Source organism: Periplaneta americana, chromosome 4 (assembly GCF_040183065.1).
Source record: "Periplaneta americana isolate PAMFEO1 chromosome 4, P.americana_PAMFEO1_priV1, whole genome shotgun sequence".
In the NCBI taxonomy this organism is placed as follows: domain Eukaryota; kingdom Metazoa; phylum Arthropoda; class Insecta; order Blattodea; family Blattidae; genus Periplaneta; species Periplaneta americana.
In genome coordinates, this window is record NC_091120.1 from 183,543,371 (window position 1) to 183,559,007 (window position 15,637).

Below are 15,637 nucleotides of genomic sequence, written 5' to 3' on the forward strand. Positions count from 1 at the left end.
GAGTTGTGATTGGTTACTGAGAGGAGAAGACAAGATTTCCGTCACAGTAAGGAAGACATTTATTTATGACAACCAATTAGTAGGGAGCAGTAGAAGGTCTGTCGGCAAAGACCTTTCTATGAAACTGCACTCCTTGAAATAAAATACAGTATACTCCTTCCTTTAGACATGCATCCTGATAGCGCTGTATTTTCAAAATTGTCTCATAATAATCTCTTTCTATTATCTAATATTATTTGAAATATATTAACATTCTATGTATTTTAGCTTAATTCTGCTACATAGTTTGTATTTCAGTATTTAATTAATAGTTTATAGTATTTTGTTGTTTAATTCGTAAATAACTCTTGTATATATGTAACTCTTACCTAAATCAAATTGTTGAATTCTTTATAAATTCATACATATGTATGTATACTTTTTGCTGGTTGAGTGGAAGAGAAGGCCTTACGGCCTTAACTCTGCCAGCTAAAATAAATTATTATTATTATCATTATTATTACTATTACTATTACTATTATTATTATTATTATTATTATTATTATTATCATCATATCACTTGAAAACAAGCTCAGTGAATTAAAAACTATTAGCCCAGTCCTTTCATAAAACTGGACTGAACGCGTTTTGAATAATAGTTTGCAAGACCAAGATTTAAAATTATAACAGCCAGAGGTAAAATTAACGGGTTTGCAAAGAAACTTGATTTTTGGTCAATATCATTTGACAAAAATATATTTGATTCATTCCAGTGTATTGAGGAGCTCATGGAAAATTTCGCTATTTATGGTAGGCAAATACTGTGTTTTACGGACATGCAACCGAGTTTCCACAATTTTAATCAACAACTTTCTGAGTAGGCTACATTCCGGAAGAAACTAAAAACAATTACGATTATCACGAAGAAGGTGAACCCGTTTTTAGACGGTTGCGTTCAACTACAGTAGTTGAAATTCCAGAAACTATTAAGGAAAAGCTCATTTAAATATGTGTCTAGAAATGGAATGTTTAAATTATAGCCTACTTTTTTCACAGAGCGTAGACCAGTTTTGGATAAAAAGAATGCAAGAATACCTCGAGCTTGCAAAAATACCCAATTCTTAATTTTTTTTAATATTTGCAACCTTGTATTTATGCAAAATGAATTTCTCGTCTACAGCATGTTCACCATCAAAACAAAAGTGAGACATTTCATGAACTTTATAATAATACACACTGTGTGTGCATGAAATGTTGAGTCCAAATGTGAGAATCTGCTTCTGAAAAACAGACATTAATAGCATTAATTATTTTTTGCATTATAACTACTGAAACAATTTTTATTATGTTCAATATTGTTTATGTTTATGTTTCTAAATACAAAATAAATGCCCCGCAGGAGTTCTTTTACATGCCAGTAAATCTCTTGACAGAAGCCTATCGCATTTAAGCAAACTTAAATACATCGACCTGGGCCGGAATCGAACCCATAACCCCTAGCACAGAAGGCCAGCGCTATACCTTAAAGTAAGCTATTTAGTTTTACGTTCAGATCTGACACAAAACATGACAAATCACTCTCTACGGAATTTCCAGTGGGATTCCTTGAATTTCGGTTCGAATATTGTGCTTGAAGTCTTGGTTCATATTACGTCGTTCTTGATACGCTTTTCCCGTGAGTTAACCCCACAGGAAGAAATCAGTTTCTGATAGATCAGCGATTGCACAGGCCAATTTATGCCGCCAAAGCGAGGAATTCGGAATACTGCATCCGTACACGACTTAATTTTTTGCACAATTTATAACTTAAATAGACGGAAGTGTAAGCCATTACGTAATACTTGAATTATGAAGAACAGACCGGCGAGGAATCTGCTGGAACGCCGTTCTCACTCTCGCCGCATTTTCTGAACTACGTGCGGTTGTAGGACGATGAGGAGTCTTCTTGCTGAAGACTGACACATTTCTCCTAAATGCATAAAACCCCATTCAGGATGGTCTAACGCATGGCTGGCAATTGACTTTTCGTTTAAGCGTTTTACCCGTACGGGCAAATGAAAACAGGTTTGTTCCCTAGCGGGAAGGACTGCCATCCCTCTTTAAGGGAGCGGTGAAGAGGAGAGCAGGGACTTCATTTCGTACAGATGAGGGGTGAAGTAGCCTATCTACTACGTACCTCCATGGATGTCGCAAAGCACAAATCTGGAACTTAGTTTAAAAATGACCGGAGATTGTTACTCTTTTTTAAATAATAATAGTAGGGAGATGGACAATGTCTTATTTGGGGATCAGTCGCATTTGCTACAAAGTTCAACAAAGAGGAAAAAGGCGACCAATTTTTTTTTTTGGGCCAGAAGAAGAGAATAGTCTACGATCAGAAATGTCCTTTTGTACCTGCAGTAGTGTGTAATTCGGATATAGGGGAGATTAAAAGTAGTAACAAAGAAGTCACACAACCGAAATACTGACATTAATATTTAAGCCGGTATTCTAAAATCTGATTGCTTGTCCGTTTCAGGATGTCATGAAGCTGTACAACGAACTACCCAACGTGATCAAGCTGCAAAAGGTGGCACACAAGGATTTCAACCACATAGACTTCATCACTCACAAAGATATCGCCACACTTGTCAACAAGCCCATCATAGAAATTTTAAACCTATACTGTACATAGTAGCGGTCTTAATCTCATGTAATTATGTATGAAATACAACATATTTTATTAAATAAATTATTTTTAAAATCGTAAAGGATATGCTCCCTCTCTCTATATTGTATATCTCTCTCTATCTCTCTCTTTTTTTTCGAAGGGAGAAGGGACCCAAAGGGTTACGCTGTACCCTGGGGCTTGACAGTTATGACACTGAATTTTTTAATTTAAATTTATTGTAATTACATATTAGTACATTATGCAACGAGCCTATGATAGTAATTAAGACGCAAGTATGTTTGTTTATGAAACGAGCGCAAGCGAGTTTCATAATATTCATACGAGCGTGTTAATTACCATTATAGGCCAGTTTCATACGACTTTTCATGCTCGACCATATTTCTAACTTGAAATTATTCAGAAGTATACATTTTATTTGTATCTGACAGAAGATCGGAAGTGACCTTGTTCATAGCTCGAAATTGTGAGATGTGCGCAGACGCGAAAGTATTGATTTTTTCCGAAGAACAATAATGTCATTGACCTTGATGTAATGCAGAGAATATATAACCCGGAAATTGATTTAGAATTGAAAAACGAGATGACAAATTGAATTTAATTGAATTATTATTTACAATTAACGCTAATTATTATAGTAACAGAACATAACCTTCTGCGACAGTATTGAATTTCCAGCCTCCGTGACGTTTCCCTCGTCTTTCGATTGCATATCCGAGGATAATCGAAAACCTGAACTTTAATGAATAGGTGTACTTTAATGACATGCATTAAAGGATTGCTACCAGGTGTATAATTACTACATTTCGGCATGGTCGAGCATAAACATATTTAAAATACATAGATTGTACCCAAAAGAGCAAAATGTCCTGATTGAGGCAGCCACATAGAAGTGACATAACTTAATTTGAATTTTAAATAGAAATAGGGGAAAAACAAAATAAAGAAAAAATATCTATAACAAGGAATTCAGGTAGTGAATAGAGTATCTGCGAGGCCATTATTATTATTATTATTATTATTATTATTATTATTATTATTATTATTATTATTATTCAGCGTGTTATTTCCGTATTGGAAAAACAACTCAGCCAGGAAGGTGAAACCCTAGTCATGTGTTGGGCTACTGCTCGAAATGGGATTTCGAAGCTTTACTGCAAACAGTCTTCGCAAGGCACAAGAGGTTCACAGCAGAGGATGGGTCACCAAAAAGAGCGGATATTGTGGTAATCGATTGACGCAACCAAAGGACTCTTATTTTAGATCTGAAGAAAAATATCAAAAGAAGAAAAACAAAACGGTTATTTTTCAACAGGACAATGCTACCCAACATACTTCCGAACGTTCAATGGACGCCATAAAGAAAATGTTCCAAGACCTGATAAGCTGAGGTTAGTGGCGCCCTAAATCCCCTGATCTCAGTTATCTTTGGGGAAACTTAAAGCGTAAAGCGTATAAAAATAATCCACATTACTTTAGTAGAACAGAGGAACGCAATACGACAGGTAGTGACAAAAATTGCTCAAGCTGAACTGAAGGATATGTGACGTAATTTATTTGTTTAACATATGTACAGCGTGTCTCATTGCAGAACGTAATTTTTAGCAGTATGTGCAATATTTCGTACCAGCCGAACCCGTGCGCTCCGCTGCACCTGTTAGAAATAAATGTAAAGTAATTACATAATTAAAATAGGACGTTTGATCCAGGAAACATTCGTGTTTGATAGAAGGATAAATCGTTTAATATGTTACTTAATTTAAATTGTATTTAAATAATTAAAATGCGGTCTATTTGGTCCAGAGAGCAATCATTTGGTGCAATGACAATATATTCCTTTAACATGTTTCTTAATTGTTATTACATGCAACCATAGTTTAATGAAGATTGACATATCATTTAGTTTTAATGTGTATACTTTATATTACTTGCTATATGTTTCAGAAGTTACTGTAATAACATTGTAGAATTATGTCCATCTAGAGAAACTACACTTTCCAATGGTGGAATAATAATTAAGCAATTAATTATTTTCCGATATTACTTCACACAAACACAGAAACATTCTCTTAGGCTATGTTTAATAGCTTTCGATTGCTGTTGTCCAAGGCCCCTTATAGACGAAGTCATTTGTTTTTATTTCAGTACAGCGCCTTAGATGACGTTGTTATTGTAATTTTAAAACTCATTTATCTCATTAAATATCAGTCCTATCAAAATTTTGTGTAGAATAAAACTTATTGGAAATAATGTTTAAAGAAACTTTTGTTATGTAACATTTTCATGAAAATAAATAATAATCGAGATATTTCGATCTATTTAATCCAGGTCCTCTCATAACCCCCTTTTATATATAAAGTATTTTGAATGCCATATAGCCTAAAATCTAAGTTACAACGAACTTCCATTATCGCGTGAAAAGGTAACAAACATCCAGACAGACAGACAGACAGACAGATAGAAATACATACATACATACATACATACATACAAACAAAAATTTCAAAAAAGCGATTTTCGGTTTCAGGATGGTTAATTAAACATATTAACACCAATTATTTTCGGAAAATCAAAACTTACCAGTAAAAATTTGGCTACAGATTTATTATTAGTATAGATTTGAAATCTAGCGACAGCAGCGGCACACAAGTGGCCAGTGACGCTACTCTCACACAGAGCTCTTAGCCCGGTTACACACTATACCGAGAGACGTGTAATGTGAAATGTGCGCCGAGAAATGCTTGAAATCGAAAGCATTGTTTTAAAAGGAACGTCACACACTACAACGAGTTTCTCGCTCACCTCGCGCGAGGTAATAGTAATATGCGTTACAAGAGCGGTATGTTGACGTTTTCACCTTCGAGGAAAAGATTGAAAAAGCGAAACGTAGTTGAGCTTTTTTAATTTCCGACAACATGAAAACAAACATACCGCTCGTGTATCGTACATTATTTTGTGCGAAGATCGTTTATTACATACCTGAAAGAGGAATTTCTAATTAGTTGGAATGAAATCTCCATCTTGGTTTCTGTTCAATGACGGCAACTTTGGAAAACAAATATATCTATCTTCAACATTGTTCCTATAAAATGTTTTCTGTGTTTACTATACTGCAGCAGGCCGTGATATAAGTCTGTCTTTTTTTCCCCCAGTCTATGATGAGTCTGGAATCTTGTTGATTTTTTCACGGCTTCCTTAATGTTACTTGCATTACAAATGCAGTAACTTTTGTGGAGTTGTAGAGTTTACTTAATTTTTGCAAATATTTAAAAACAATAATTAACAGTGCAATTTAAGTGAAATTGCAGTGGTAAGTTTCCAATTTATAATTGTTACCATATTGAACGTCTTTAAAAATAATATGTTAAAAGCCTAAAGCAGTAAAATGAATATGACGCTTAAGCGGTACGACTAGGGAAATTGTTATAAATTTCTTTTTGAAATAATACGTACAAACAACATTTAATTCCTCGCAGGCTATCTTTTAATGCAGCGTGTTTAAGGTATAATGTCGTATTTAGTATATTATGCAAATGTTAATATCATACATTTTCTTCGGAATAGTACGAAAAATATCATTTAGTTTGTCTTACCTTCTAATTCAGCATGTTCTTTATGGCATAAGGAGTAATGTCGTTGTATATTAAATTTATTAATGCCTAATAGGATTTTCGAGCATAACATACATGGTATGTTCTCCCCCTTCTAAACAGAAAAAAAAACTCTTCCTCCCATTTCTCATGAAATAATAGTTTTCTAACGCGTATACACTGCTTTGATAATGACATTATGCCACCACTGATATTGCTTATGAAACTGATATAGAACCTGCCCACACCTAGGAGCTACGTGAGGGAGGAACGGGGACTGTGAAGATAATGTCACTCAGAGCGATAAGCTCTGTGAAGGTCAGTGAGGCACAAATTCTCAAGTGAGGCACGATGCCCAAGTATGCTCTAGTGTAAAGCAGTGAGTTGCGTGTTTTCTTCTTGCTTCTTGGATATTTATGAAGCACCTTTGTTCGTACTTTAGGGCTGTATTCTTTACTACAAATCAGAATCAGCCGCTGTATTTATAAAATATGACTACTTCGAGACTTTCGATATTGCAAATTTATGAAACTATTGCTGCTCTATTACATAGTACAAGATTTCAATGGTCACCGCTAAGAGCACTGATTTACAGGATTGTTGCTATTACTTATCGGATTGCGTAACTAGCCAATCATATTCCATCACGTTGTCTACGTTTATTTTCTTGAATATTCTGGCGTTTATCAAGATTACTTAATAGATTTGCACGTTCTCGACCTAAAATAATTTCAGAAAATCATATTTCGTTTTCTACGCACATTAGATTTTTTTTTAAATTTATTTTGGAAATACTTACAAACATCATTTAATTCCTCGTAGGCTACCTTTTAATGCAGCGTGTTTAAGGTATAATGTCGTATTTAGTATACTGTGTAAATGTTAAGATCCTAAATTTTCTTCGGAATAGTACGAAAAAATAACATTTAATTTGTCTTACCTTCTAATTCAGCATGTTCTTTATGACATAAGGAGTAATGTCGTTGTATATTAAATTTATTAATGCCTAATAGGATTTTCGAGCATAACATACATCGTATGTTCTCCCCTTCTAAACAGCAAAAAAACTCTTCCTCCCATTTCTCATGAAATAATCGTTTTCTAACCCGTACACACGGCCTTGATAATGCCATTATGCCACCACTGATATTGCTTATGAAACTGATATAGAACCTGCCCACGCCTAGGAGCTACGTGAGGGAGGAACGGGGACTGTGAAGATGATGTCACTCAGAGCGATAATCTCTGTGAAGGTCAGTGAGGCACAAATTCTCAAGTGAGGCACGATGCCCATCTCTGCCTTATCGTAATCGCTAAGGCGGTCAGTGGCGAATTATTAGGAAAGCGCCTGGTTAACGTGAGACTCTCTAAAACTCTTATTTAATTTGGGCAAATTAATTCGGCAGCTTCAATCATAAACGTTTTACTATTTCTCCGTCACTGAATTGATTTAAATCACAGGAGGGTTCCCAAGAAATTGTATTACTAGCCAATATCATTCCATCACCTTGTCTACATTTATTCTCTTGAATATTCCGGCGTGTCTCAAGATTACTTAATAGACTTACACGTTCTCGACCTAGAAATAATTTCAAAAAATCATATTTCGTTTTCTACACACATTTAATGTTTATAAATTTCTTTGGGAAATAGTACGTACAAACAACATTTAATTTCTCATACCTTTCCTAATAATTCGCCACTGACCGCCATTACGATAAGGTGACGCAGGTCACAGCAGTTTATATTTCCCATCCTACTCTGCAGTCTCCTCTCCTAGTAAACAAACTATTTCAAATCGAGTGCCTCACGTAACCGAAAATTGTGGCTATGTATGCGATAAGGTGACGCAGGTCACAGCAACTTATACTGGGTGTTCATTTCAAAGAGTGTCATGACGTCACTGTTGTTGGGTCGCTGATTTGAAGCGAGTTTCAGCTTATATGTTAGAGAAGTTGCCTATTATTTAAGGCGTTCTTCAATCTGAACTTGAGAACGTGTACGGTATAACTTGAACGTCTGTACGGTCTGTGTGCTACCATAACCTCTTTCGAACTGTGTTTTGCGCCGGCAAGTCGTACGCAGGGTATTTGTTATCATCGGTTGCGTACGGTAACATTCCACAACACAAATCAAATGCTCCGTGTCCATGTTGACCGTCGAAGTTAATGTCAACAAATACGTAAGTAATCGTCTTAACCCTCTCCCCATATCCCGACAGTACGTATTTCCAAACAGTTCACATTCCTGCCACTACCGGCGTTACCGTACGTATCGGTACGTACTCTTCAGAATGAACGCAGTACTTGCTAGCCAAGTTCTCTGCCTCTTATGTTATACACCTGAGCTGCGGAAGTGTAGGAAGATTGAATTCTCTAGGCCAGTGGCCGGCAGATGCTGCAGTTGTGACGTAAGAGCCAGTCAGATCGCAAGAGCTTGGGAGAGCGAGCAGTTGAGTCGTATTAATGTTAGCACACACCAGCGCAGTGGCGTCAGTGCAGCAGTAGAGCGGGACTGTTGAAAACAAAAGGATCTATCTACATTTTATAGAAGATTTCCCCAGGCAAGATTCCCTCGATTGCATAGATTTGCTGCTAGGATGTTGAGCATATTCGGATCTACGTATGTATGCGAACAGTTCTTTTCTTGTATGAAGATCTGCAAACCACAACATAGAAACCACCTGTCTGATCTTAACTTGAAACATATTCTTCGCTTGTGTGTTAGCCAGGCTATGACTCCAAATATTGCAAAATTTGTACGCGAGAAAAGAGGAAAAAAATCTCGACAAAGCGTTTAGCTTGGGCATGGTAGTGACACAAAGTGATGGTGTGTTTCAAAAGCTGAAATATACTTTGCATACTACTCACCAAGATAGGGCCTATATAGTTTAATCTGTATATTATGTAGAAAAATGTGTGTTAAAAAACATGTTTTCAAGTTTCCGAGTAGATAAAGTGTTGCAGTACTGCTTAAAGTATTTATTTATATGTTTATATGATTATAGCAGTTTCGGAATTTCATTTATATATGCAAACGCTTCTGCAAGTGGCTGTATTATAAGTTTCATATTATTGTGAGTACATTAAATTTGATTACAAACCAAGATATTTTGTTACATTGATTTATCACGGTTGTACAGTTTTGTTTTCGTACAAATGTATTGTAATTGTGCTGTTCCCATACTATCTCAGAAGAATGGATTGCGCTCTGTCAGTGCATAGACCCGCACCACCAGTGTTCAGATGAACCTTCTCTCCACGCTGTGCTCAGTATGCAGAGATTGCCGAGCAAAGAGCAGGGCGGCTACGTCGTATGACGTCACAGAGCACGGAACATGCCGGTCACTGCTCTAGGCTCATCAGCTAGCCACATGACGGCCTACAGCGAGCCAAGACACATTTTGAACTGAACACACAGTATTTCCCATCCTACGCTGCAGTCTGCTCTCCTAGTAAACAAACTATTTCAAATCAATTGCCTCACGTAACAGAAAATTGTGTCCATGTTTGCTCTAATCGCTAGGAACTTAAAACAGACGAAGGCAAGGACGACTTCGCTCAAGGACGACAATTGCCGATTAAAGCGACATACTTAGAATTCAATACGTCCCAACATTATAACTTACAGTCTCGTGAAACGAGCCTATGTCAAATAGCTAGTATACTGTATATTTACATAGAGAAACGAGTGACAAACCCCCAGGAAAACCGTCATGCTCAGGAACTTTAGTTTAATTGTACTTATACTCGCGTTGTACAAGGAAGTGAATGGTGACAGCAAAGACAATCCCGAGGCATTTCTGGACGGGGTGAGTGTGCATACGTACTCTACTGCCAACAAACTAATTTTATTTTAAAAACTTCAATATCAATGAAATAATGTGATAAACTGGTAACAGAGGAAAATTTCAGTCGCCAAACGCGCTTCTTGCTAAAAAAAATTTCCGATTAGTAGGTTCTCAAGTGTAGATTCCAGCATGCCTTTGTTTTGGCGTGAAAGAGCAGCCATAGCATATCGTACGGCAGCCGTGGCGAAAATGTGATTCACGTGCACACTGTGACTCGCAATGATAGCCGTGCATTTCTCTTGCTTTCTATCTCCCACAACACCCACCCTCTCACTCACTGGAGTCAAACTCCGTTCCATTTGTATTTGTCTCTGATCTACGAGTGGCGTATCGTCGCAATGTCTCTCTCGAATACATGTACATCTACAAAAACGAAAGTTTCAAGTAGGATGGGAGGACGCATTTTTTGCTGCCAATATGGTGAAAATATTAAATGTATGATTTGTTCACCAGTATTACAAGGAAAACGGTTGCATAACATACAACGGCATTACACTACATGTTACTGATGAAACATTGAAAGGTTAAGAGTTATTATTATTATTATTATTATTATTATTATTATTATTATTATTATTATTTCTGTACGTCGATTCTTTTTCAGCAGATGTAAGAATAATGCGGTTAGATCTTCAATTTAAACTCACAGATTTACAATGTGACGTTAAATGAAAGCTAGATGTAAGGACTTGACAAATGTTGAACTTTTCAAATCGTTGCCAAAAAATAAATATCTGAAGCTTCGTTCTTTCGCTTTCTCTTTTGAAGCCATGTTCGCTGCAACTTACGTTTGTGAAATAGTAATATACGTTACAAGAGCGGTATGTTGACGATTTCATGGTCGAGGAAAAGATTGAAAAAGCGAAACGTAGTTGAGCTTTTTTAATTTCCGAGAACATGAAAACAAACATACCGCTCGTGTATCGTACATTATTTTGTGCGAAGATCGTTTATTACATACCTGAAAGACGAATTTCTAATTAGTTGCAATTAAATCTCCATGTTGGTTTCTGTTTAATGACGGCAACTTCGGAAAACTTAATATCTTTCTTCAACATTGTTGCTGTAAAATGTTTTCTGTGTTTACTATACTCCAGCAGGCCGTGATATACGTCTGTCTTTTTTTTTCCCCCAGTCTACAAATGCGAACTTAAAGCAAACGGTAAGGTTATGTAATAATTTATTTTTCATTTTAATATTTTAACAATATTATTTATATAACATATTGCAGTAATAACATCCGCATCTGGAATCTTGTTGATTTTTTCACGGCTTCCTTAATGTTACTTGTATCAGGAATGCAATAAGTTTCGTGGAGTAGTAGACTTTACTTAATTTTTGCAAATATTTAAAAACAATAATTAACATTGCAATTTAGGTGAAATTGCAGTGGTAAGTTTCCAATTTATAATTATTACTATGTTAAACGTCTCTAAAATAATATGTTAAAAGCCTAAAGCAGTAAAATGAATGTCGCGCTTAAGCGGTAAGAAGAGGGAAATTGTTATGAGTGTTACGTTGGGAATACTGAATGTGGTATTTCACACTTACCGCGTATTGGTTCACAGTTTTCACATACTTAATTTAGTTACATCTACAAATAACTATGGTTCTTTAGGAAATACTAGTTTTGACTAATATAATTAAGTTAGATCTGGAAATAACTAATTGTTATTAGTAAAAACCCGATGTAACGATTTCAGAACGTTTTTATGCATTTTTTTTCTTTTGAAGATCTGAATTGTTACTTTTTAAGAGGTTATGGGAAAAATCTATATCCACCTACAAATTAATTTCAACAAATGAAATCACAGAAATTCTGCTAGGACTGATGTATGACATGTTCATATTATCCAATCAGAAGCAACCTCTTACAATATCCCTTTAGTAGACCTACATTATATTTTTCGTTTATGGTAAATCAGTATCAGTCGCTATCAACTCGTTTCGACTTTCACATGTACAGTCAGTTATTTCTTTGTGTTTGTATGACTACCTACTGTCCTTTTAGTGCAATTTTTACAAATGGCCCACGTGTAATGTATTTGTATATGTTTATTTAAATACAAACAGTGAAACTGCCAAAGGTTAAATCATCAAAAATTGTGATGATACAGCATGGATCGAGCATTTACCAGAACTTAACAGCGATGCAAAGTGATTTTTTGTCAATATTGTAATAAAAAGATACTGGAGTCATTCCATGTCAAATCGACAAATTGGCTGTGGCGCAACTTTTTTGGATATTGGTCAAAATTGTTCCAGTTATTCATTAATATTGACTATGAGTACAGGCGAAGTATTTTGTGCAAAGTCCTACTCATTTCTGTTATATGCACGTGTTTGTACAGTACTTCAACCCTCGATATTGGTGTGCGCCTATTCGGAAAAAAATCCATAACTTAGAAATGAATGGAAATTTCTCTGTCAAAGTTAGTGACAATATATTAGAGAACATTTTGTACCATTTAGTGACAAAGTAGTACAAACTAAGTTTATATTATAATGGAAATAAAATAAAATATATAAAAATTGGGTCAATACTTTCATGCTGTATTGAAGATAAAGGCAAGGTGAAATAATAACGAAATTTTAATAGTAAAAACATTCAAGCATTCTGTATACATGGTCAAATTTTGAACTTGTATTTCGGCTCCCTTCCGTCTGGTCACGTAAGTACGTACATGCATGTTCAAACCTGCTCGGAGTTCGGAGCATAACTAAGCACGTCTTGGAGGTGACGACACTCCACTGCCAGTCTCGGAATAACCGAACTGCAGTATCTGCCATACCTGTTGTGTACAGTAACGTTCACTTTCGGATGTAATACATCAAACATGTGTCGGTATTAAGCGGTATTATCAGTAAATCTATCATTTGAAGAACTGTTAGGTTATAGGTCAGTGAATTAAAACTGTGCGCCGTTATTTGTAGAGTTGTGCATACTTTACAGTAGCTTGACGTTGAGACATTTTTATTTCAGTGTATTTCACGGGTGATGGTAGAAGTAGAATAGATAGTGTCCAAGAAAATGAATTCTTGTTCTGTACGACAATATTGACAGGGGATAGTTGTCACAAACTAACATAGACCCAATCTATTGCCTTGTTGGACGTGAAAACCTTGCCTGATCAAGATAGACAATTAATGTGATGCAGACTGAGAAAAACGAAGGGCTAGAGACTATTTATCATCATCTGAGGATATACTGCAGTAACAAATATACACATCTCTTTGGACAAAAATGTTGTGAGCCATATAGAAGATATAAGACGGTTATTAAGAAGAGTTTACGTCAGGTAACAGAAGACATCGCCGACAGAAAGAAAAAATTCTCTCTCACCTGGCCAGTGTGTATGTACAAATTGCTATAATAATAATAATAACAGTAATAATAATAATAATAATAATAATAATAATAATTTATTTAATCTGACAGGATTAAGGCCATCAGGCCTTCTCTTCCATCCTACCAGATAACACATATAAATACAAAAAATAAATACAAACACTGATGAAAATGATACAAATTAAGTTAAAGCACTATAGAGGGTTAACAGAGTCAAAAGTACATTATAGAGCTCTCATCGAGCTAATACAACGAAAAGAAAGAAAACAGAGATAGCAATGATGATATTGATAACTGACAATAATAATAATAATAATAATAATAATAATAATAATAATAATAATAATAATAATAATAATAATAATAATAATATACAAGATTACAAAACAATAGTGATGATTCTTATGAATTAATGGACGATCAGCCATTCTCAGTACCGCCAGAAAAAGAGCGAGAGTCAATAAATTTATCATTTTCTCAAGTAGGAATATCACCCTTTAAGCAGAGGAGGCTCAACAATAAACAGAAACTTGCTCTTGGGAAGAGAGAGTTAGCACAAGCTTCATCAGCTAAGGTAAAAACCCTTCAGGTTACATTGGATTCGAGTTAAAAAAAAATTCAGAAAAAGATTTGGTTGCACTTAGTAGGGACTATAAGGACCTTCTTGACTGTATTATAAGTACCTTACAAACGCCATTGACACTTCAAGAGAAAATACAACTAGTTTCAGTTGTGCCACGAAGCTGGTCATTAAAGAAAGTAGCTGAAGAATTTGAAGTAGCAGAGTGTATTGTAAGAAAGGCGAAATCACGTGGTTTGTACTTTGACATCACAAAGAATACTGGCCATCCTATGCCTGAGAATGTTAAGACATCAGTAGTTGAATTTTATGAAGATGATGGTTACAGTCGCGTATGTCCTGGGGAAAAAGGACTTTGTGTCTGTAAAACAGACTACAGCAGATTCTATTGTACGACACTAGGTGCAAAAGGGTTTAATATTGTGTAACTTGAAAGAATTGTACACATTATTATGCGAGAAAAACCCCTTAGTTTCTATTGGGTTTTCAAAATTTGCAGAGTTGCATCCAAAACACTGCATACTGACAGGTGCAAAAGGAACACATACAGTGTGCGTGTGTGCAATACACCAAAATGTAAGACTCATGGTGCAAAGTTTAAAATATATACTGATAGTTCATGGAATGGATGAAAAAAGTCTTCTTCAAATTATGGCTTGTTCTACACAAAATGAACCCTTACCACGGTGTGAAAAATGTCCTGGTCCTGGAAAAGCACATGAATTCTTACTGGAAAGTGAGAAAAGCATGCAGGGCGGTGAATATTAGCAGTAGGTGACAGTAGACCGATCTACATTGAAAACACTTGTTACACCATTCGAAGAATTCGTCGAAAAGATCATTGATAAGATATGGATAATTTATCGTCCTCATAGCTTCATTGCTCATAATCAGGCCCAATATTTGAAGCAGTGCAAGGAAACACTAAAGATACACGAATGTGTAGTACTAGTTGATTTTTTCGAAAAATTATACATTCATAGATCAACATGTGGTTCAAGGCTACCACTGGACAAATGACCAGGTGACTCTTCGCCTGGTAGTTATTTCTATGCACCAGGATGAAAGATCAACTGTTCCCAAGCCTATGTATAGTAAACGACTGTTTTTCCATTTTCAGAAAATTTTAACACTTCAAAACATTAGACGAGAATGTGAAGAAATGTAAAAACATTTCTTCAGTGACGGAGCCGCATCTCAGTATAAAAACAGGAAGAATTTTGTTAATTTATTTCATCATAAAATGATTTTGGAATAGATGCAAAATGTAATTTTTTGCCACAAGCCATGGGAAAGCCCTTGTGATGCTATTGGTGAAACAACGAAAAGACTCGCAACAAAAGCCAGCTTCCAGCGTTCATATATGGACCAAATTTTGACAGTCAGAAATCTATAGAAATTTGCAAATGAACATATTGCTGGAGTGAAATATTTTTATGTCAATAAAGATGATATTTGTCTCACGGAAGAGGAAATTATGGAACTATTTAATAATTCTGTACGAATTCCTGGTACAAGAAAAAACTACTCATATGTACCATTAGATGACGGACATTTGCGAGTTTCCAGAGTTTCATTGACATGTAAATTCGTTGATATACCTGGAATAAAATAGGCATGA

The 15,637-nt window shown here is 35.5% G+C and overlaps 2 protein-coding genes across 2 annotated transcripts in view; both read left to right on the plus strand.

Moving 5' to 3' along the window:
- The window catches only part of LOC138698519 (lipase 3-like), a 47,598-nt gene extending 44,879 nt beyond the window's left edge, over positions 1-2,719 (plus strand). The window contains exon 8 of the mRNA XM_069824503.1: positions 2,498-2,719. Coding sequence (XP_069680604.1) covers positions 2,498-2,653 — 156 coding nt within the window. The 3' untranslated portion in view covers positions 2,654-2,719. The remainder of the gene's footprint in view (positions 1-2,497) is intronic.
- A 7,134-nt stretch (positions 2,720-9,853) lies between these two features.
- LOC138698977 (lipase member K-like) overlaps positions 9,854-15,637 on the plus strand; it is a 62,846-nt gene continuing 57,062 nt past the window's right edge. The window contains exon 1 of the mRNA XM_069825165.1: positions 9,854-10,048. Within this exon, the coding sequence (XP_069681266.1) occupies positions 9,953-10,048 (96 nt within the window). The 5' untranslated portion in view covers positions 9,854-9,952. The remainder of the gene's footprint in view (positions 10,049-15,637) is intronic.